General features: G+C 40.5%; 1 protein-coding gene across 5 annotated transcripts in view; it reads left to right on the forward strand.

Moving 5' to 3' along the window:
* Positions 1–24,449, forward strand: part of SYTL5 (synaptotagmin like 5) — a 97,857-nt gene that overhangs the window by 41,310 nt on the left and 32,098 nt on the right. For all 5 annotated transcript variants that reach the window (XM_075430522.1, XM_075430517.1, XM_075430549.1 and 2 more), the window contains 6 exons: positions 1,874–2,089; positions 13,316–13,431; positions 14,846–14,978; positions 16,904–17,029; positions 21,445–21,601; positions 23,209–23,338. In XM_075430522.1, the coding sequence (XP_075286637.1) occupies positions 1,874–2,089; positions 13,316–13,431; positions 14,846–14,978; positions 16,904–17,029; positions 21,445–21,601; positions 23,209–23,338 (878 nt within the window). The remainder of the gene's footprint in view (positions 1–1,873; positions 2,090–13,315; positions 13,432–14,845; positions 14,979–16,903; positions 17,030–21,444; positions 21,602–23,208; positions 23,339–24,449) is intronic.

Below are 24,449 nucleotides of genomic sequence, written 5' to 3' on the forward strand. Positions count from 1 at the left end.
TTTTGAAATGTAAGTGACCATACGTCAGTGGTAACTAGAGATCTTCACAAGCACTGAAAGGTGTCCCATGGTATTTGTTATTCAAGTGGAGAGATGTGGTATCTCTTTTTAAATGGTGTGGTTGAGATTGTGCTTGTAGTGGGGTTTTTTTTTTGCTTTTTGCCTTTAGTTCTCAGTCCAGAAGCAGCAGATAAATTGAGTTTTGATATCTGAAGACAGGCTTGTTTAGGAGGTAGATCCAAGGAGGGGGTGGCAAAAGTGGTGCCTTCCCTGTGCACAATGGCAGTACTGCAGCGCAGTTGGCAGTAGCTGTAGTGCAGGTTACCCATCTGCATTTGGAACTGGCTGCTTGACAGAGGAAGAAAGTGGACATGGGACTGTAACTAAGTGTATCTTTGCAGGAAGTCGGTAGATGTAAGATGCAATCAATAAACTGCAAGAACAATTAGCGAAGTACCAAGAAAACTCGTGAAGCCTGGACAGACTTTTGAAGGCTATGGCACGAGGGAAAGGCTATTGGGATTGACTGTGGGAGAAGAAGGGTCCAAAGCAGAATGGAGAAATCACTTTTGAATAGAGGCCAGCAGAGGAAAATGCTTGACAGGATTTGTAGTTACTGCCTGGAGGGACTGGACTTGCCCTTTTTCAAAAGCTGTCAGAGGTTGAGCATCCACAGGCCAGGTGGCTGCAGAGTTGTTCATGGGATCCCAGTGGGAAGTAAAATGCTAGCCAACCTTTTAGCAAGGCCACTTATCCACAAATAACCTAATTTTGTCAGAGCTTAGTCCCTGGTGACCTAAGCAATGTTCTCAGCCTTCTTCACTTCGGCTGCAACTTGTAATCTTTTATTGGTTTTGTCTTCCCAAAGTTCTTCCCATGTCTTTCCGTGGCTCTGCTTTGGCCATGAGTTTGGACTTGGTGACCTTCAATAATCCCTTCCAATCTTGAAGATTCTGTGGGTCAGGGTGGGAGGGGTAAGAGCTTGAGGCTGTGGCTTGGGAGGGAAAGCTCTGGAGTAGAGTTCAGGAATCAAGGTACAAAGAGCTATTATTGGGTTATGATGGGGTCCTGCTGGAGTCCCTGGTTTGGGAAGATAGGCATAGAAAATTTCCTCTTCTGGCATCCTTCCTGATTTTTTTCTCTTCAAATTCCTTTTTTTTTTCTGTTGGAAGTGTAGTAGTTACATCTCAGTTATGTTTGTTTTCTCCTTTAGGACCCAACTCATGCACTATTGAAACTGCAAACTTCAAAATTAGGTCTTAAATGCAAATATTTCCAGCCTACAGAGTCAGTGGCAGAATTGGTAATATGAAAGTTGCATTATGTAAACTGATGTTCTTTTTTTTTTCAGTAGTGGTGTTATGCTGTGACACCACACCTGTTTAAGTGTTTTGATTTTTAAGGCTTCTTTGAATAGCTGGAGCAGATTTGCATATGCATTCCTAGCCAACTCTACCCTGACGTAGTATTAAATGCACACTAACTACAGGAAAGATTTTTTTTCCTTTTCCTTCTGTGGATGCACAGGATAGTCCCAGTTTTGAGCTGCTGTCAGCCTGGGCTCAGCATGACTTGAATTATTGATGAGGGACAGGCAATGATGGTTTACCAATGGTCCAGAACTGCTCAGCTGTCTGCAGTCACTCACACTGATCTACCATAAGATTTTCCTCTTGACTGCATGTCTGAGAGGTGGAGGATAGATTTATTTGTCTTTGTCGTATACGTGTCAAAAAATACAGCAAACATTTAAAGCACATTTGTATTGTACTTGTTTGTGTCTTCTAGTTTTTAGAGCTAAATGTTGTGCTCTTAAAAAGTTCCTACAGATTATTGACTTTTATCTCAAAGTATTTTATTTTCTTACTTCTAGGAAACTGAAAAATGAGCTTCTGGAAGTGAGAAGGAAAGGTGGAAACCGTCACTGTCAGCAGGACAACAGCAGGGTTTGTGTTCGCTGTCAGAAAAGCCTGGGCTTAATCTTTGACAGAGGAGACCTGTGCCAAACCTGCAAGCTTCGAGTTTGCAATAAGTGTCGTGCCGTGGGAACTGACGGGCAGTGGAAGTGCTCGGTGTGTGCCAAGATTGCGTAAGTTGTGCAGCTTTCATAAATATGTTTAGAGATTACTGCTGTGTGAGTAATTTTTCTGTTACTGCTTTACGTCCCCTTAGCACAAAAGCATATGCATAGTGAGTACACAAGGGAAGAAGCTTATCTGGTGGTTTTATTTTGCAGTATCTTTTTTGCCAGTTCCAAGCCAGTTTCGACTGCTTGCTTTCTAAAGAAAGCTGCAAGCATCACAGATACTAAACTGTTGGTGGGAAGTACTCTGAAAATGATAAAAATCAGTTACAAGCCAGTGACAGTCTAGTCACATGATCAAGACATAAATTGAAGAATCAAGTAAATCAAAATTAACAAAACAGAATTAAGAACAAGTGAAGTCTATATGTTCTGACTGATGTGGTAGGTGGATTTATAAGGAAAGAGATGTAAAAATTGTGAGTCCAAGAACTTCAATCCATGTTACTATCCTTGTTTTTTTCTGTGATTACGGTAACTGAAAATATCTTCGTGCAGAGAGAGGGCTGTAGTTGTAATGTGGCTGTTAGTGAGCATTCTAAGGTAAGTTGCTATGGTGGGAGGGAAAACAAAAGGGGATAGATTAATCTTCACATTTCTCACTGTTGGAATATTGAGCATGGGGAATGGAGAAGGAGGGTAGCGCATCACAGTGCTGAAAAGCAGAGAATCTGTATCCTAACACAAGATATCAAGTGAATAAACAAAAAAGAGATGTTCAAAGATATTTACTTCGTATATATTTGGAAGAACGATTCACTTGATTGGTATGGTAATATGGGATTTTGTAGCTTGACTCAGTAAGATAACGACAAAGAAAAGAAGAAGTGTATTGGGCAATAAAAAGCAGTTATGTATGCTGATGTAAGAACTGGATGATATAAGAAAAAGACACAGTAAAGTAATCATATTCAAGGGGGAAACAATCACAGTAATGTTGGAGGGATTTTTTTTTTTTTTTTTTTTTTTTAACAGACCATCAAACTAATGAGATCAGCAAGATAAGACTTCTGTAAATTGTATCAGAGAGTGAACCCAAATTGCCGGTTATGTCAGACTTTGGCTACCGAGACAGTGAAAAATTAATACAGCAGGACATGGAGCTTTAGGGTTCATGTCTTCTGACTTTATCTTTAGAAATTTAACATCTGTTTTTAGCTAGATGCTTTAACCTTCTCTGCAGCCAGTGGAGGTGCATCCAGAGAACAGTGTCTCACCTCTTCTTAAGATGAAACATGTTAAGTGCTCAATTTTCTGAAATGCTTTTAAACTGGCAGGTGCCTGGCTGAGCTCCTTGTAGTATGCTTCAGCCAGTCCTTGAGGTGAACTCAGTGCTGTGCCTTGCAGCAATGATGGGGTGCAGGTGAGATGACGGAGTGGAGAATGGCAAACACAATGCTACCCTTCAAAAATGAAGAAAGGAAGAACAAGAGATTTGTTGGCCCTGTCAGGTTGCCTTTAGTTTCTCTAAAAATACGGAAACAAATGATTGCTGTGATCTTTGAAAGCTGAGAGAACATGACAGGACGATGAGTAAGAGCTGGCTCAAGAACAAATAATGTCAAAGCCAATATAATTTCCTCCGTTGATGGGGTGACAGACCTCACAAATAGAGGAGGATCTGTTGATGTCTTATAGCTTGACTTAAGTGAGCCTTTTGATACTTTCTCTTATGCCATTCTAATAAGCTGATAAACAAGGGGAGCTGTGCCCTGGAATAAATTCTGTCAGTGTAATTGCAGACCTGCCTGGAAAATTGTAAAGCAAGCAGTGGTATAGAGCAGAATATTTCCTGGCTTTTTACTGTTAAGTATTTCAGTTAAGGACTTGGACGATGCAGCAGAGGAGTTTGCCAGTTACACCTGCAGCTGACATAAAACTGATAGGTGCAGCAGGCACGCTGAATTGGATTCAAAGTGATACTTACAATTTAGAGAAGTGTTTTGAGGAATAAGCAATTGGTGGCTCCCTATGGGCATGTGTAAGTACTACAACTGGGCAAAAACACAGCTGCAGAAATGCAGAATGAGGATAAAAACAGCTTGTGCAGCTATTCCTTAGGAAAAGATCTGGGTATTGTACTGAATGAAAAGATGAACATGGATCAACAGTATTTTCCCCTGTAGAAAAAGCCCAGCATCACACAGGGATGTACAAGCAGAATTATGGCCTGTAAAATACGTGATGCAGTCCTGTTTTATGCAGAGTACTCTACCCAGTTTTGTGTAGCGCACTTCATGTTGGCTAAGTGGAGATATTTCAGCAGAATATAATGATCACAAACCTAGCACACAGTATATCCAGAGTAATGGAAGGAGTCACAAGTGTTTGGCCTAGGCAAGAGAAAACTGAAAATAACTGAGTTTTAAAGCTACAAAAGGCAACTACATTGAGGAGGCCTACAGGCTGTTCTATGTACTCACTTCGGATAAGAAAAACGTGATAATTAAATTGCAGTGAAAGGATTTATGTTCAGTGGTATGTATATTGAAAGAACTTGGAGAAGTTGCAGCATCTTGTTTTAAAAACAGATCAGGAATGATAGCATCAGTAAAGATGGTCCTGTTTTGGGGTGAAAGATGGATGAGGTAACTTGTCAAAACATATGCCACTTCTGCTTCTTGTGATCGTCCTGCAATCCTGTATGCCAAGCAGTGGGCTTGGCAATCATCTTGAAAAGGAATCCTGGTTGAAGCCTGCCTTTAAGTTATTGCAATCCATGGTGTAATTTGTTCGCAAAGTGCTAAACTTTGCAAGTGCTAAAGTTTTGTCCAAGTTAGGTAACTTTATTAAATTGAAATCTCTCTGTCCTTTCTTTTTGTTCACATGCAGTGTTTTTGCAAGACTATAGCGATAGTAAATGATCTGTAAAACACCTTTTACACTGCTAGAAGTACACAGAGAGATGATGTTCTGTGTGGGCAGTACAGAGATGAAAGTTTGAGATATTTCAGTTAAATCATTGTGTGTAATTTAAATTCTTTCAGTTCTGCTTTCCTCTGTCTCACTTAAGTGAGAAATGCAGGGAAAATTAGAATTTTTAGGCTTTTTAAATTGCACTTCAAGGAGGAACTTATTAAGTTAACGTGAACAGGGCCTTTGGCAGGATTAAAAGGCAGATGGAAAAGAAAAAAAAATGGGAATCCAGTGTTAAGAGACAGTTATGCTGTATAGGTAGCTAACAAAAGGCAGAAGAAGGGGAAAAAAGCTTTTAGCTCTATGGCATTAATCTGCATACAGTCTTTGTATCTTCATATCAGATTGTTCCACCATGCTAGTGGCTTTGCAAAAAGTGTTAGGGATGAGGCTAGTGAGGGGTCTAGAGAACAAGTCTTATGAGGAGCAACTGAAGGAGCTGGGGCTGTTTAGTCTGGAGAAGAGGAGGCTGAGGGGCGACCTTATTGTGCTCTACAACTACCTGAAGGGAGGTTGTAGTGAGGCAGGTGTTGGTCTCTTCTCCCATGTAACTAGCAGTAGGGCAAGAGGCAATGGCCTCAAGTTGCGTCAGGGGAGGTTTAGATTAGATATTATGAAAAATTTCTTTACTGAAAGAGTGGTCAGACATTGGAACAGGCTGCCCAGGGAGGTGGTGGAGTCTCTATCCCTGGAGGTGTTCAGAAAACATGTAGATGTGGCACTTCAGGATATGGTTTAGTAGGCATGGTGGTGTTGGGTGGATGGTTGGAGTTCGTGATCTTAGAGGTCTTTTCCAACCTATGATTCTATGATTCTCTTCTTTTAGCAACCTTGATGAATGAAACTAGGTTAATGCCAATATCTGTACAGACTCTGGCATCTGCTGTGCTGTTCCATTAGCAGCTTATACTGTTGTTATAATGTATATGTATGTTGTCATACATACTGTGAGACCCTTAAAAAGCAGGCAGAAGGATTCATGGTGTTTGTGAACTCTTTCCAGTTTTGGTGCTATATTAGTTCTTGACTGCTCTGCCAAAATTGTCCTCAAGAGCACCTATTAAGTGCCACTTAAGTTGGTAGTGATAGTAGTAACCTGTACAAGTCCTGTTATACAGTCATCAGTTATATCTGCAGGAGTGTGTTCAGAAGAAGTTTTTCAGAACTGTTGGAAAGCTTGCTGCATTAGGCATCTGCATCAGCCTACCACATTACATTTGGTGTCAGTGACGAAGGTCTGATACTGGCTGTTGAGTGTGTACGTTCAGAGAGGCATTGACAAGTACTACAGAAATTACTGCAGAAATTCTTTGAATTACACAGGTAATCTGAAATGGGTGCTGAAACAAAGAGTGTCTTGTGGCAATAAAAGAAAATGCAGATATTACCAGCCAGCTTTTTGCTGTTGCTTCACTTAATATATTTTGACCTTTCCTTCCTTTTGAGCATCTGGAGTTCTGCCTATCCACTATTAGGATAATTAGGAGCTTGGGGTACTTGTAGTACAGCAAAAGGACATTCTGTCACATAGCCTGGGATCAAATGTTATCATTGCTTTAGCATTTGTGGTGGGTTTATGTCCAGGTACCAAAAATATAAAAAAATAGATGGTGGCAAACTGCAAGTATGCTTATTTTGACTTGAGGATCGGGTAATTTCAAGATGCTCATTCTGTAAGGATATGGTAAAACACAGTATTATTTTCTGAAGAATTTTTAAAAACTACATTGTAACATAATGGTAGATGTAGGGGTAAGGCACCAGTTTGTTTAATAATACAATCTATCTATTCATGTGTCAACCAGAACATCTTTATTTGGCAACAAGTGAATGTGACTTCTCTCCTCCAAAATAATCTTTAAAGCGTTTCATCTGCCATTTCTCCAAAGTCAGACTTGCCTGAAAAACAGCTTATGGTGATGGGAAAGCTCATTACAACAGATTAATTACACTCTAAAACACTTTCAAAAAGAAATTTAGTGAATTTGAGGAAAAACGTTTGAATGTGAGTAATGAGAGATGCTCAGGAGTATTTTTAAGTACAACAAACTGAGGTTTATATATGAATAATTGTCTTACAATTTACAGTTACTGAAAAAGGATATTCCCCTTGAATGTCCATAAAGAGAAGATTACTTTTTTTTTCCCCTCCAGGGGAATTATTACTAGCTAGAATATGAAGTTGCAAGATAAAGCATTTAAAGGTCATGAAGGGTTAGAGCCAAGTCTTCTACCAAATACTTAGTTCTACAGTTACTGAGGGCAGAGAACAAGACAGTCTTTATTTACGTGATTGTGTGTTTGATGGTCACATTGTTGTAGTGTTTAATGAGGTAAATCGAGCCTGTATGTAGCGACACACTTGATGAAAGAGGAAGCTTTCTGATCCATTCCCTGCATACAAGGATCTGAGCTCATCAGGAGCTTTCAAATATATGTGCCGAAAGAGAAACTTTCCACTGAGGTCACTTTTTTTCCCCTGCATCTTCTTAAAATGTGACCAGTTTCTGTTTTAAATTTGCCATCTGAAATGATCATTAGGTTGAGGGAAATCAAATTCTTCAAGCAGTCTGCTGACAAGCTGATTTTGCATCTTAATGCTGTCTGTATTTCTCATTACGAATGTGTCTAAATATCTGCGAACAATGCCTTTATTTTGATTGAGTTCTTCAGCAAGATAAAATGCTTAGGTGGTCCAAGTTATTACAGCAAAACAAAGCAGCAATGGGAAATTTATCTTCATCTTTGAAATAATTACGTTGTCTTAAAATGCCGTGAAAATTCATCAGTATCTTAGTAATGTTTATTCCCATTAGGATCCTAAAAATAGAGGCATTTCAAATGTTTTAGTATGCAAATGCTTTTCAGATTTCTTATAATTTCTTTTTAGTAGCTTCTAAGGAAGTTTGCCTTCTTTTAATGTGCTCGAAAATTTCTATTTAGTAGCCTCACAGCATATTAAAATTTACTCTGGTATTCATTTCTGTTATAGACAATACTCTGTGGAATTGAGATATATTTGAGTATTGAACATACTCAAAGATGAGTGTGTATGTTTTGGTATGTTCATGTATAGGCTACATTTTATCCACCCTTTGGTCTTGCCATTTTTTCCCAAGTTTTACTCCCAAGGAGGAACTAAAATAATTTGAGGAACAGGAGAGGAAAAGGAAGCTAGACTAAATCTCTCTCCTCTGCTGTGGTTGTGGGTTAGGTTGGAAGATCAAATGGATAGTGAAACTGTTTTATCAGTGTGGGATTTTTACCAAAAGAAATGATTAAAAGTAACAATTGGGACTTTCCATCCCAAATGGAATTTTCATAATTGGGCATTTAACTATGAAATGTCTTGCAAAAATGAGAGTGGAAAATAACAATCTGAGTTTTTGGCAGGGATAGACCACAGGTTATGTTCCGTTTTTAAACTAAGCAGCACATTAGTGAAGTTAATCTGTTTAGTAGGAGATCATAGAAGGAGAAGAAGCATGGAACCGTAACGTACTTGCTCTCACATGATGATGTGAGTAGGTGGATCAGTAATTAATGTGTAAGGACTTTAGCAGATATTTGAAGTATTAGGTATTAAACCTAGCTACTTGAACATGATTTTTCTTTAAAATTTTCCTATCCATTTAGAGTACAGAAAAGAGCAATCGTGCAAAATTTGCTGCTATTACAACTTATAACACTGTTTTCCTTCCTTCTAAAGCTACTGACTTCAGCATCTGTTTCACGCCTTGGAAGGCCAATCTAAACACTCTTTTGGTAGAACACATATATCTTTTACTTTGTATGCTACATGCTAACTGAGAAAGTAAAGAAAATGCAGGCACATACTGTGATTTACAGTCAGTATGGACCTTGGACCCATTTTAAAAACAACAAAAAACAAACCTGCAAGCACTGATTTGATGTACTGTTGAATAAAAGCCCTTGTTTCTTTTCCCACTGCAACAATTATTTAGATGGGAAGGGTTCATTTAAATCTTGTACCAGAAATAGAAGAAAGATGCACTATCTCAGTAGGAAAGACAGTCTCCCTTTTTCATAATTATACATGCATGAAAATAACATTATTATAAGAGTGTTTAGGTCTTGCTCTTCAAGTTTTGATTCAAAATGTCAAATGCAATTACAAAATTCAAAGTTCAAGTCAGAGACTGAGGCAATCACAGAATCACAGAATGGTAGGGGTTGGAAGGGACCTCTGTGGATCATCTAGTCCAACCCCCCTGCCGAAGCAGGGTCACCTACAGCAGGCTGCACAGGACCTCGTCCAGGTGGGTTTTGACTATCTCCAGAGAAGGAGACTCAACAGCCTCCCTGGGCAGCCTGTTCTAGTGCTCCATCACCCTCAGAGGGAAGAAGTTCTTCCTCATGTTCAGACGGAACTGCCTCTTCTTCAGTTTGTGCCCATTGCCCCTTGTCCTGTTGCTGGGCACCACTGAAAAGAGTCTGGCCCCATCCTCCTGACACCCACCCCTTAAGATATTTATAGGCATTTATAAAGTCCTCTCTCAGCCTTCTCTTCTTCAGGCTAAACAAGCCCAGCTCCCTCAGCCTCTCCTCGTAGGACAGATGCTCCAGTCCCCTAATGATCTTCGTAGCCCTCTGCTGGAGTCTCTCCAGTAGCTCCTCATCTTTCTTGAAGTGGGGAGCCCAGAACTGGATGCAGTACTCCAGATGGGGCCTCACTAGGGCAAAGTAGAGGGGGAGGAGAACCTCCCTCGAGCTGCTGGCCACACTCTTCTTAGTGTACCCCAGGATACCATTGGCTGCCTTGGCAACCAGGGCACACTGGCTCAAGGTCATCTTGTCGTCCACCAGCACTCCCAGGTCCCTCTCCACAGAGCTGCTCTCCAGCAGGTCCGCCTCAAGCCTGTACTGGTGCATGGGGTTGTTCCTCCCCAGGTGCAGGACTCTGCATTTGCCCTTGTTGATCTTCATCAGGTTCCTCTGTGCCCAACTGTCCAGCCTGTCCAGGTCTCACTGAATGGCAGCACAGCCTTCGGTGTATCCGCCAGTCCTCCCAGTTTAGTATCATCAGCAAACTTGCTGAGGGACACTCTAACTCTTCATCCAGGTCATTGATGAATAAGCTGAATAAGAAAGGTGAAGCACTTGACTGAAACAAGGCAAGACTCCCTTTATTTGCTGTGTTTCGTGCCTCAGTTGAAGGAGTTGTCTGTGTTTTACTTCAGTCCTGGTTCTCTTGGTGAAGTCAAAACAGAATGTGTATGGGTCTCCTCAAAGTAGCCCTGCCAGGGAGCTGGCACCTCAGTTTAAAATGTGGGTCGTATTACTGCTTAATAAGAAGATGGGCAATTCAGTTTAGTGTCATTAGCTGAACAGGCACGCAGTTCGGCTCTATCGGTGTAGCATCTGTTGAGCTCACTTGCCCACTGAGGCCTGCAAAAGGGGTCGTTCACACCCTCCTCTGGCCTTGGAGGTTTAGTTTGTGTCTGCCAGGGGACACCAGCGATGGCCTTGAACTTCCTTGGCTAAGCGAGACAGGACCAGCTGCGTAATTAGGGGCTATTTAATGTTGGCAGGTACAGCCTGCAGAGAGAGATTACTAAGAGTAGTCGATTGCTTATTTATCCTTTGCCAGAAGATACAGAGATCAACTGTTGTTGCCCGAATAGATTAACCTATCTCTTCCCTGCACAGCTTTATGCGACTGAGGAAGATGAGTATGGGGGTCAGTAGTTATTATTACAAGGAGATGGCAAGAGGAAGAGAAAGTCCTTGTCCACAGTACTCCTGACTTGCCCTGGCCTGGTGCCAGCCCTTCCCATCTTTCAGGATGCTTCGCTCCCAGGGGGATGAGTAGGAGAGGTTGTTGGTATGGCAGGGGATGGAGTGGAGACGGAGAGGAGAAGACTGATGGTGAGCTCTAAGGGTGCAGGTGACCCAAACCACAGTGGAGTGGAGGAGGAGAGGAAGACCCCATCCCAGGGGTGGATGCTGGGGGATGAATCTCCTCCCTCCACTGACAGCACCCCAAATGATCCTTCTTTTTACAGCCCAGCAGCCCTCCATCCTCTTCCTTCCCGGCTTCCTCGCACAGCCGCCCCAATTGTCCTGCCCTTGGCTGCAGCTCCTTCAATCTCTCCAGCCCCCGTGACCCTCCTTGAGCCCTCGGTCCTGCTGCTGCAGGGTTGAATCTCCACATCAGATTAGAAGACTAGTATGTGGTAAAACAAGCAGACACACAGGTCTCGGCCACCATTCCACCCAGGCTGAGGTCCCCTGGGCGCTGTGATGCAGGAGGCACCAGAGAGGTTTTGTTTCGCTCATCGCTGTTCACGTCTGGCCAGAAAGTGTGGGCTATGGCTCTCCAGCAGCCCCGTGGCAGAGGGGCTGCCCCTCCGTGAACCATAGCAGCCCAGGTGGGTGGCACAGTTCAGGGTTGGGTGTGGAATAATTACAAGTTTTTGCTTCTAAAACCCATAGCTTTGTGTGGGGCAGCCTCCCATGCTGCTGAGACACTGGGCATAGGTCACACCTCCTCCTTCAGATTGTCCCGAGCTTGGAGAAGGGTGAAGGCACTTGTCTGGATAAGGGGGTGGGGAGTGCTCTGTCTGACCTTGACAAGGTTAAGCATAGTAGTTAAGATATTAGGCTCTATCCAAGGGCAAAACGACACTTGTGGAATTTTATGGTCAAACCTGGGAGTAACTGAGGAAAAAAAATGAATAAACCATGTAGTTCATACTGCAATGTGATACGTCACTTATGTTGCAATGGAGTATGATGGTATAGTCAAAGGTCTGAAAGTTTTATGGTTTGATATCAAGCATTAAACTTGCTGTAAACCTTGGTATAAAAATAACTGCACAGAGAAGTGCCTGCTGTAAATGAATTGTGAAAATACACATTCAGAGAAAAACTATTTTTCATACTAGCAGACTGTGCATAGTTCCTAATGCAATGAATCCTTTTCAGTGCTTGTGTCTAACAAAAGCAATTTAAAATTTCTGAGTGGAAATGTGGAGATTTTATTTAATACCTTGCATAATGAGTGACTGATTGTGATAATGAATTATGGAGGATTTTGTCACTAGGAGGCTGCAACAACAAGATAAGGCAGTAATCTTATATTTCTATGTTTGTGGGCACGTTTGGGTTTTGATTTTCTTTAAATTTTTTTTTAATGACTCATGTAGAGGTGCATGATTCATTAATAGGTTAGGAAGCACAGATGATGTGAGGGTCTTTTCTCCAATGCAAGGATCCTGTTCTGTAATTTTTAATATTTTTCCCAAGTCAGACTCTCCATTCAGGCTCGACTCAAAAATAATTAATAGTGAAGATATTGATCAGTGCTCCAAATCCATCTGTAGTAATTTTCATGCCCAAGATACTGAGTGATTTCTTTGCTGATATAGATTTGAAAATACGTTTTCTTATTGAGCATAAAATAAGCAGAAACATGTTTGGAGCTAAATCAGTTTTAGCTGATTTAGCTGTGGGATTTTTTTTTTAGTTTCTTTGCTTTTTATTTGAGCATTCATAATTAGTAGCTTTTTGCCATCAACTGTATGTAGTGAGGTAGTAGAAATGGTGATGTTTTACCATAATGAATCTGATTCAGGAAAAGGCTAGCAATCAGCATAAAAATATACCTATGGAAAACAACAATTGCAGTACAGGACTTCTTTGTTGCTAGTATAAATAAGAGAATTTGAAACCAGAAAAAGCAGCTTTATCCAAAACGGTAGCAAAGACAAAAGTGTGTTGCTCTGAACCTCCAACACATAGCTGATTCGGAACAGCACTGTCATGTGAAGAAACTACATGTAGTAGCAGCATATGAAACCTGGAGATGAACAATATACACAGGCTTGCAGCAACCTGTCTGTAACCAGGCTGGGTCCATGAACTGCTGCCTTGGCTGGGGGTTTTTCTCCTTCCATCCACTGTTGTTTCTACATCTCTTGTCATTTTGGAGATAGTGAAAACTCTGAGGTTGAGTAGTTCACTGTCCAAAGGACTAGGGAGATAGTAGGTTACATGTTTTCTATGGAAATCTGGTAAAGGTAGTTGAAGCGCTGTTTTGCCACGTAAATTTTCATGTACTGAACATTACTTTTAATTCACAAAGCAAGATGATATTATTTTTCTGCTATAAGTCCTGCTGTCCCAATCTTTACAATCTCTTTACTTTCCACTTTTTATTTTGAACTGTGCAAATGTTGTCCAGAGTTTGAGAACATCATGGCTGAATGATGACCTAAGGGTTTAAGCAGTAGCTTTGGTTGGCCAAGTTTGTTAATGTGCACGTCTCTGGCTCTTTTCATTTTCTCCATATAGACAGCTACGGATAGTGACAGGAGAGTGGTTTTTTGAAGAGAGAGCAAAGCGCTTCAAACAATCAAATCTTCTTGGAACCGATGTTGTCAGACAGTCTATCCTACGCAAATTCCCAGGTAGGGATCAAAAGAGAGAGATTTGCTTGTGCTTGATACATTCAAACCTTATTTCCAGAGTATTCGACTTGTATTTTATTCTTCACCATGGAAGATGTAAGTATAATCAGTATTTTAATCTTAATTTCATATTTGGTTATTAATATGCAGTGATTTGTGAATGATTAATACATAGGAAAGGTAAGGTATAGATGAATGAAGAAGTATCTCTGTGGAGACAGAGGTCTGCTTAAAATCTCACTGTCCAAACAGGTGGACAGTGTTACTGAGCTGCAAAGCCAGCAGCAGAGACTCTAAAATTTTGTTCTCAGTTCCTGCCAGGAGGTTTGGCTGTATGCAGAGATTTAAACCCAGCCATTTTTTTTACTTTGGTTCTCTTATTTGTGGTGGTGGTGTGTAAAACGTATTACATATGTCTTTTTCAATTCTGAATAAAAAAGATAAATGTAACTCCTGTGCTGTACTCTGGAGCATGGGCTACATCCAGACTACTTGGTGCTTCTCAGTTCTCACTTGACTTTCCTTTTGCCCAGATGTCTCCAATAAGCTGCACCTGCACTTTTAGGCACAGTCAGCTGTGTGGCCCTCTTGACCAAGCACAGCAAGCGTACCGTGCCTGTGAGCTGCTGTGGTACCTTGCATGGTACCGCAGGACCACTGGTTGAAGAAACGGGAGTTTTTCCTGAATGCTGATGTTTCTGTCTTCACTTAACTGCTTCACTCTGCACACAGAAGCTGTTATTTAGGTAGTCTGTTTTCAGCTGTAGCATTTATCACTTTCAGTAGGAAGGTGGTGGGTATAGGCGGTTTGTGGGGAGAGAGACTGGTTTACTGCTGTTGGAAAAATGCCCAGTGCAAATCTACTGCTTGGCAAAATGCTGACCTTGCCAATGCTACTGTGCTTCAGGAGTTGACAAACTGGCAAATATCTAATGTTCTTTGGGTTTTGATATTACGCAGCCTGTCAAATTGGGTATTTTGTGGTTTGTTACTTTGTAACTTGATAGATATGTTAAAGAATATATTTAAGCTGTTTTTCCCCACACCTTGCTCCTAGTTGAATAAACATTTTAATTAGAAAAACATTCTGTCATTTAACACAGAAAATACTGTGCACTGCAAAATTATATTTCAGGACCTTTGATTATTAAGTGTTGTCAGTGATAAATTCAGAAGCATAGTTCAAGACGATTTGATAATGAGAAACATTTCAAGCTAGCTACTTAAAGCTTTGTTTTCTTTTGTTAAAAGGAAACTCCAAAGAATCCCTCAAGGTGTTTTTGCAAGATATTTTGTCATATGGTTTTATTTAATATTGAAAAATTTAAAATCTATTTTTGCAGGTTGTTTGACATGTGCTGCCTTTTTTGTGCAAACATTCACTTTTTTTCTTTCTTTCCTCCTTCCTCTGAAGATACGGTTTCCAGTAAGGATGAAGGAAGAACATTTAAGGATCAGCCCCAAGAGAATGAAGAAAAAAGGCCAGATGTGTCAGTCTCCTCCATAACTGGGCATAAATCAGTCTTTAGCGGACCTAGAAAGATAGGGTAAAGCCTTTTCTTTTGGCAACTAATTAGTTGGATAACTGCTGTATACGTCTGGATGGATTTTCTTTTGAGTTTCTCCAGCATTACACATCAGCCTCAAACTTCTCAGGGTTAAAAACAGCCTTCCTTTAAAAGTGTAACTACTATAATTAGACCGTTGTTCCCTAGGAAATGCAGCAGTAATCACTCCTCAGCTATAAAGGGAGCGGAAAAAAGGCAATTTTACTCCTGGATTTTTCTTGTTTATACTTGGTAGTAACAGAGTGTCCCTAAAGGCAGGTTTGCTGAAGAAGCAAATGCAGACAATAGTATTTGGAGGGCCTGGTTTTTATGTATGCTAGTCAGTTCTGCTCACATGTTAGGTTTTCCTTTAGCTTTCAGCTGTGCAAACGCATTCTAACAGTCAAGCAGTGCCCCTTTTTTGTGCTTGTGACAGTGAATAAATAGGTATGTTGCTGGACATCTTGCCGTCTCGGTGACGTGTGTAACCCCGCTCCAGCTGTGCCCTTAGATGAGCGCTCGCTTACTCTCAGGGGACACGGACAGACGCTTTGGATAGATGGCTGCACGAGTGGTGTCTGGGTGTAGCTTGAAACTGTTGGGTGAATGGGAAGAAAAGTTGGATGAATGTTCATGTCATGGTTGGAGCTCCATGGGCTGGTAGTTGGAAAACTTTGTTTCTGTGGAAGAAAGAACAGATTTTATTATGGATCCTAAATGCAGGGTAGGTGGATAGCTCTCCTCAGAAGTAAAGAAGCTGTAGAAAGCTGAGTGTGGAATTACTTGTTCCAGTGACTCCACAAATTAATACCAGTGATTCATCTGTCTTTAATACCGGGAAAAAGAGCATCAGAACACCTCTGGCTTCTCAAATTAAGGTGGAGGAAGAACCAGCTAAGGGAATGTACTGTAATAGGACCTAGATGTTGCTCTAAATCATGCTAATTGGTAGCTATAGTAAGAGTGCGCTAAAGTTTACTTTTCTAATCCTCTTTTCATTTAAATACTTTATGCAAATCTATGAGTCATATTCCCATATGAGAAACAATTATTTTTTATAATTGTCTGTTGTTTATTTTAGTGGTGTTCAGCCTTTTTCAGTTTGTGGCCTGAAATATTTTCAGGTGATGACGTTCCCCATAAAGGAAATTTAATCCTACAAGAATTAGGCTTGCTTTTCCTGGTATATTTTGTGGCCTCTCTTAGAAGGGGTTAGGTATTCCTCCTGTTCTTGCCTTGCTCCTTCGTCCTCCCTCAGGTTCCATGTTCATATATCTGATGAGTAGTGTTGTTTTAGCAAAGCCATTTTGAGGCCAGCTCCTACTGACACTTAGTGTCATGGGATAACTGAAGAGTCTGTTGTTGTTTGTAAGTCTATGAAGAATACTACTACTTCTGAAAACTTCATTTCTTTTCTTTCATTTCTGTCTTATTAGGCCACATGTTGCAGGGTAAGGGGATAATGTTATGTGTCTGGAAAATAGCATGTTTAGGGCATTGATGCATGTATTTTTAGAAACTGCAGAGAAATCTTTAAGAGAAAATATATGTAATTTGCTAGAAGAAAATATACTTGGTCAAAAACATTTTGCTGTCTATGAGCTGTAAAAAAAAAATAGAGAGAGGAATTTTCACGAAAGGCACTTCTGGTTCAAAGCTTGAAGTGGCAATGTTGAGTAGAAGGGATGTTTTAATGTTTTGTGTCTTAAAAAGCAGTTTGTAGTAAATATGATGCACTTTTTTTTCTCATAGGAATCAGTCTGATAACCAGATTTGGTGCTCTGTTGACCCTTATACCCAGAGCTGTCCGTAGGTCAGACAGATTAAATTAATAGAATGCACACATCATGCTGTTTCAGTCAGGGTGCTGTTTCCTGGGAAGAAACTTACAACTTCTAACATCTTTTATTCCCTGTTTTCATCAGGAAAGTCATTAGGGCAGTTACCAAAGGAGAAATTACAAATGCAAAAGATGAAGGTGAAAGGAACATGGGCTCGGAAGCTGAAACCCAAAGTCTGCGCAGTGGCAAGTCAACGCCTTGCTCTGAGAGGTGAGCAGCAGAAATCTGGTACAGTTTACGCCGGGACTGACCTAGGAGTGTGTCCCAGTCCTGAGTGTTGCATTGTGTCTTTGAATGCTCAGCAGTAATACTATCCGAGAAGCATAGCTTATGCTTAAAAAAAAAGAAAAAAACTAAAAATTATCTCCATCCATCTTCCTTTCTGTCCTTGTGTTCAGCTGGTGATTGCTGTCAGCATGTTGGTCTTTGTTTTATGGCTTTTAATGATGAGCTGTGTTCACGTTACAGAACTGAGTCCCTTTGTTCTAAAGTTTTTCTGTGGTAGTGACATATTAATTGATTATAATTTGTATTTTCTTCTTCAAAGACTCTGCCCTTCTCTTTCCGTGATTATTGTCCCAATTATTTCTAATAGAATTCCATTTATCATTCTTCTGGGCTTAAGAGATCTCTGTTTATTGCTGCTGTTGATAGCATTATAAAATGCCAGGTGTAATGTTCCTCTCATGTCCCACCACCAAAATGAAGCCAAAAATTAGTTCAAAGAATATGGGTCTACATACAGTATAGGCTAAACTTTTTACTTGTTCAGTTGGATAGTCTATACTGGATGTAGACCCACATTCTTTGCTCAGGTGCACACGCCTAGAAATTTTAGAATCTGGATTGAAAAATAATAATTTACTGTAAGATCCAATAGAAATGTCTAGTTCTAAAGCAGTGTTCCTGGGACACTCCAAATAAATATACAGGAACACAGGATATCAGGTAAAAGGAACATCTTGGAGTTTAGTTCACCCATAGATGAGCCTTCTTGTTTAAGCAAGAACTTGCTTCCATTTGTTACCTACAATTCAAAATCCCAATTGCTGCAACATGCCTAGAGCTGATGGTGGCAAACTTCTTGAAAGTTCAGAGTTTGTTTTTTTTTTTTTTTTCACTGGATGCTGCAGCACTCACTAGCCACATTAGCTTTAAAGATAGTTTTCTTCTTTAATCTGTACACAGTTCATTAAGTTTTTTTTCCTAAGCTAATTAGGCCTTCTGTATATAACCAGACTCATACCTGACTTTTATGAGACCAGAAGTAGTATTTTTGCTGTTTTTCTCAATTTGTTTTGCTTTTCAGTGGATAGAGGAGAGATGAGCAAAGGATCTAAAAGATAAAAACTGAGGAATCTGGTGTCTGTGCTGCTTAACACTGAGGTTATGCAATATTAAGTAACTTTCTTATAAGGACAAAGGGATGCTTGTGAGAGGTCTGTGCAGCATTTTTGATGTGCCAGACTGCAAGAAAGTTACCATGCAGTTAACCGTAAATGAAGCAAACTAATTTTGTTTGGGATGGTAGAATTCAGCACCTGATAAGCTCTGTGTACAGGCTTAGAAGGATCAATAGAGTGAAGTATTCTATAAAAATAGCCTTTATGTTTGATTACCTTGCTTGACTTTCACATAAAGCATCAATTTCTAGCTTTCCCCCAGAGCCAGGGTGCAGGATTTATTAAATTAGGGGTATTGAGTCATTATGGCAACTTTCTTCTCTATCCATCATCTCGTCCTCACCTGGCGAAAGCGGTGTCCTTTGTCAAAGTACGCATTAACCCAGCTGTGTTGCCAGGAGACGCTTTTGGTAGAGGGGCTGAATTACTTTACTGTCTTTGGAAGATCTGGCATTTTCTAAATATTGGTTTGTGGAAGGATTGAGGAGCAGCTCATATTTCTCAGGAGAGGGATGAAAATTCCTGTCTTGTACATGCACGGCTAAATACTTTAATTAGGCGTTTGAGGATGCTTGCTTTAGTTCATCTATTGTGAATTTATAGAACTGAGTAGTAATTATTAAAAATAACAGCAGTTTCCCAGGCTACCCTCTGTAACTGTTTTGAGCTTCAAATTAAAAGAATATAACAACATCTTGTGACACTGGTAGCTGTCCTAGATATCCTGCGTATTCCTGATTTTTGTAATTGCCCTCATCTTTTTATCTGCATTGCCAAAATTGGTAGTATTTCACCTACCAACAGGGAAACTGCTGGAATTTTTGTTCTTTCTAAAAATTTTTTGTTTAAGGGAAGATTTATTGATCTGGGAACAGGGAGTTCCAGACCATAAGTTAATTTCTTCAACTGTTTTATTTCTGCTGGAGCAAAAATGTTTGCTGATTTTGCAGCTGAATGAACTGGGACACTGCATCAAGATACTTCTAGCAGAAAGAAGACAGGAATTTCAGGCTTGTCTACACAGGCACACTACCCCATCATACTGAGGTCTTGTCTGCCACATGGAAATGCCTGGCATAGTCAAGTTATGACAACATTTATATTTTGTTGTCTACTTAATATGTGTATAAAATGTTTTGAACCTCTCTCTAATAGCAGAATGAGATAAGGGCAAAGTATAGGAGAAATCTGTTTAGCAGGTTTGATGTGCAAGTGCTCAGCCTGACTGATGACTTCTGCAGAACCCCTTATAACATGTTTTCAAATCTTTTATCCCAGCCCACTATTACTTCTGAACACTTCTCTTGATTTACAATAGTTTACACAGTGAGGGAAAAAAAAAATCTGTACCAACAATTTTTGTAACAGAAAGTCACATCAATTCATCAAAAGTGGTGTGACATGCAGTAAAACTCAGGTTTTCAATATTTTGGCTACTTGCCATACACTGGCAGGTTTCGAAGTTAAGGTGTGTGCGCCTAAGTCCAACAGCTTTGATAAAACACAGATGACAGACAGTAACCTTGGTTTTTCTGACTTTGCAGCACCAAAGAAGCATCTTTATGTAAACAGATAGGACTAAAATTCAACAAAAGCACACGTGACAGAACTTGTTCATCACTAGCTCATCAAATTAAAAAATAGCAGTGCATGTGTATGAAGTGCACATGCGTAAAGAGCCTGTTTATTATGCATTAGCTATGGTTGTCGATATATGAAATTGGATAGTGGTTGTTAAAAAGGTTACCATATGTTCACTAAAAGACAAAAACATGGTTGCACAACATTTGTAGGCTGTTCTGGTGTCTGGGTTTTTCCCTGTATTCCTTGTTTTCAGTAATTCCACCAGTGTGGATTCATAGCCTGTGCTCACTGCTTAACGTAATTGTGAGATGGGAGCTGTTGTGTTCCAGAGTACTTTTTCTCAGTTCAGCAGTAGTTCTAATAAAAATTTCCAGTGTGGTAGAGAAGATTTTCACTGCAGTTGCTCTAAACGTGATATGACAGCATAAACCAAGTGAAGGTGAAATTCAGATGTTTTCCAGCACAATGAAGAAGCTTGCAGATTTGAAATATTTATTCAGCAAGCTTATTTTGGCTGAAAATATGCTGTAAGTTCCAAAAATTTTCTCCAGCAAATTTGCAATTCTATTGTCCTCTGACACTGTATTTTCCATATGGAAAAGGCTGCAATTCCTGCATCAGTTCCTATTTACCAGTAATTTTTTTTTTCGAAGTAGTAAGTAGGAATGCATGCAGAACGGTTACTGTCCTGCAAGACTTCTTGAGATTTCTTTAAATTGTGAAGAAAAATGAAAAAGTTTTGACTGACGCTTGTGGAGAAAGAAGAGTAGATCAGCCAAGGACTTGTATTTTTACTGCAAATCACATTTCAAATGAAAATCAAACTTTAATTAGAAGTGTGCTGAAATACATTTTTAAATAATTTTCATTGTTTCAAGAGGTCAAAAAAGTGCAACGGCTTACCCTTTCTAACCCTCAGTTCACAAGGACTAATCAATATTTTCTAACAGAAAACGTCCCATGGAAACAATTCTGCCTGTTGTGGTATTAGACAGCAATTGGGTTCTCGTATGCTGATCACGGATGCTTTTTTGTCACTTTTACTAACACAAAACCTGACAAAAAAACTTGTCCAGCTTTCCTAGCTTTCCAGGCTGGTTAAAAGAATCAACCGGTTTGGGTCAAGAGTCACTATTGCAATATATAAATAGGACAGTGAACAAGTTGTTGTTTTTCTGGAGAGGATTTGAGGCTTTCTGGAGATAGCGCTGGCATTAACGTCAGCTGCAGAAGTGACCAGAACTATCATGTCACCATCTTTTTCCTTTAAACCAAGGAGCAGTCTGGCAGGAGGTGTCACAGGAGCTGTCGCACCTGCTGTTGGGATGCCAGTGCAGTTCGAAATGAACACGGATGAATGCAGCTTCTACAGCCTGGACAGGAGAAGCCCATTTGGGCTGTTCGCAGTTCTGGTAGAAGTGCTGGTAACAGGTGTATGTATAGAGTAACTGTAATTCACCCTTGCCTGGGTTTTTCTTTCCAGGTGACCATTGCCTTGCAGTGGATCACACGGTCCATCCAAGGCAAGGTTGTTCCAGTAAGTTGTTACCATGGCTGCTTTCTGGCAGTGGTGTGCTGAGCGGGTTGCCTTGGTTTGCTCAAAGCGGTAACGCTTTACTACTCATCTCTCCTTTGCAGAGGGAGCACTCTGTCACTGAACAGGAGCGATGCGGAGGCTGCTGCAGGCTATCTGAGAGGGGCTGTGGGTCCTGTGAACAGAAGCAGTGTTTCCGTATCTTCCCTCCCGAGGTCTCCAGCACTGACCATGCGTAGCATGACCACAGATTATAGTAGGGTAAGTACAGTGATGTTGAGCTGACCCCAAATACAGCTGATCCTAAATAAGATGGCTTGGCTGGTGTCTGGCCTGTTACATAAATTTGTAGCCCAGAAAGGACAAGCCTGACACAGAAGACTTTGTTTCTTCCTGAATTCTGCTGGGACCAGTGAAGATCTCTACTAGAGCAGAGTTGTTCATGCTCTATCAGTGACGTTTTTGGGTTATTTTAGACATTTTTTCTTATGTCTAAAAGTTGCTGTTAATGTCCATCATTACGTAATGAGTTACAGATTCTGATGTGGGAAGCACAAGGGATGGGAGTAAGCATTTTTGGCACTTCAGGGCCTTGAGTAAGTGCTGTGAACTAAGGATATGACCTTCCAGCATGCAGGGTTCAGCGTGCTCCCCCTAACGTCTAAAGGAAACGTTGTAACCTCAGCACTTGCAGAAAATCAGGCCATACTGATTTTAGTTTTTTCTGGATTTGGACACTGGACTCTGCATAAATTATGGCATAACAGAAAATGTGTGCTAGACACTTTATCAAAATGAACGGTGGGCTTCCTCTTACCTGCCGTTAGGGCCACCCACATCCCAAGAGGCCTGTCTGAGCTAGCTGCCTGGGCTGTTTTGTAATAAGCAGGAGGACAGGACTCACCTAGCCAGAGGCAGACAGTCTCTGCTCCCAGTCAGCCTGCCTTTTTGCCAGCTAGCTCCTCCTGGCTGTGCACTGGGACGCCCATCCTGAATTCGCCTCAGTTACCCCTCTTAAGAAATCAGGATTGTACTAGCGAGTTATTCAGAGTTGCCATAACTTAAGTGTACAAGGAAGGCGAAATGTGTAGTCAGAGGTAATGCCTTTTACCATTAATGTCTGGAAAAAAGGTGATGAGCATTTGAGATCAGAGCCCTACTGAACGCATCAATTTTCTTCTAACATCCAAATACTTGGTCTTAATAATTGTCTTTCCTAATAAAAAATAAGTTACTATATATGAATGGAAGTTTCACGAGCTGTAAGTAAATGAATAGTTGTTTTATTTGTATGCTTGTTGGCACACAGACTAACTTGATTTCAAATGCATTAGATTTGGCTGAAAAATGCCAATATATATTATTTAGGTGGATTGATGTCGTTAGCTGTTCCCGTACAGGAAGGCAAAAAGCCATAATGATATCAAGCATATTGGCTTTATTTAAGGGATTATACTGGCATAATTTAATTAGTTGAAGTCCATTTGGTTTTACCCTGACTGAAATTATTACGCTGATATAAAAACAACAGGTTTTATCTTTTCTTTCTTTTTTTTTAATTTATGAGCTAAGAGAACTTCTAATAGATTGGGGTGTTTCACTTCCCTACTCTCAGTCCTGATGTGTTGTTCTGATTCTTCAGTTGCAAACTCAGAATATGTGCATGAATCGCATCTTTGTGCAAATTTTATGCATGATCTGTGCTAAGCAAAGCAGATAGGTTTGTAATCTAAACATATTCAGTAATAGACTGGATGCTAAAGGAGCTGCAGAGTTCTGAGAGCTAATAGAAATAACGCTTTTGTAGACTGATGGTGAAGAAGCTCGCTTTTTGTATGTATGAGATGTGCATTTTTCTTACTGGACAGGATGGTGGCTTAGAAAATGGCATGATTATTCCAGCAAGTGAAAGTGTACCTGAAGATTTAGTAAAGAAGCACTGTAGGAAAGCATCTGGAACACCTTCCATTGCAGTTTCTCGGGTGTCTTTGTCATCAGGCAAGTATTAAGTTTTCCTTCATTCTGCCAGCCTTCATCATCAGAGGATTATTCCTATTCATGCGACTCTGCTGCTTTTGTTCTTAAAGCACATGGAAATATCAGACATAAGTTTCATAAACGTGTTCATATTCATTCTGAAAATTCTTCCCTTTTACTAACCAAGTTTATAGCACTTCCCAAGTTTTACAGTTCAAAAAATGGTAATCCTAACCCAAGTAATATTGGCACAATGGTAGCATTAGGTAAACCACGTGCTCTTAGGATTGTTACAAGATTTCATTCATAATCACACGTTGTTAAATCATTCTCTGTGTGGTCAACTGTATGAAATACTACCTATCTGCAACCTGTATAAAATACTACTGTGCTGCTGCTATTATGTTTCACGCCCACTTTGCCCAGAAGCAAATCTGGGAAACAATGGGCTGTCAGAGAACAAGTCCCTTACAGACTTCATGTCACTTCATACATCATGCACTGGACCAGTTGTGTCAGCTGTAATTGACCTCATTTCCTTGAAGGCTGTTAGGTAAATGAGGCTTGCACAGGAAGGGGCTGTCAAAGCCATGTTACAACAGTGGGTGGAGATCCTCCTTTTCCTACCCAAAATAGGTGGCAGGAGTGCCCTGCACTCTTCTGCTTCTCCCAGGCACTCGGTCGGCTTCTTACAGGGTGAACAGGGTGGGTTCAGATTTACAGGTTTCTCTCTGAAACACAGCAGGGCTCACTTTATTTCAGCTGAATTTAGCCCAAAGCAGAAACCTAGTGGCATATCCCATAGAGGTAATCAAAGGACATAACATTCCTCACCTTAGATTTTTCAACTTCAAAGCATCAGAGTTTCTTTAAGAATATTGTACAGTACAACTCCAGGCAGAGGTGTTACAGACTGCTACTTCTTTATGAAGTGAAAATTCTCCTATTTCTGCTACCATATAAAACAAAGGTTTTCCCAGTAGAAAAGAACTGCCCTCATGTTACCAAAGCAGATGGACGCTGAGCAAAATTGCAAGCAACCTGGGAACGGGCCTCAGACTCTTCATTGTCTCCTTGTAGAAGGATCTCAAAGGACATTAAGCTCAGGAGAGTGACTTTTCCTGTCACACCA

This window comes from Opisthocomus hoazin, chromosome 1, assembly GCF_030867145.1.
Source record: "Opisthocomus hoazin isolate bOpiHoa1 chromosome 1, bOpiHoa1.hap1, whole genome shotgun sequence".
Taxonomy (NCBI): Eukaryota; Metazoa; Chordata; class Aves; order Opisthocomiformes; family Opisthocomidae; genus Opisthocomus; species Opisthocomus hoazin.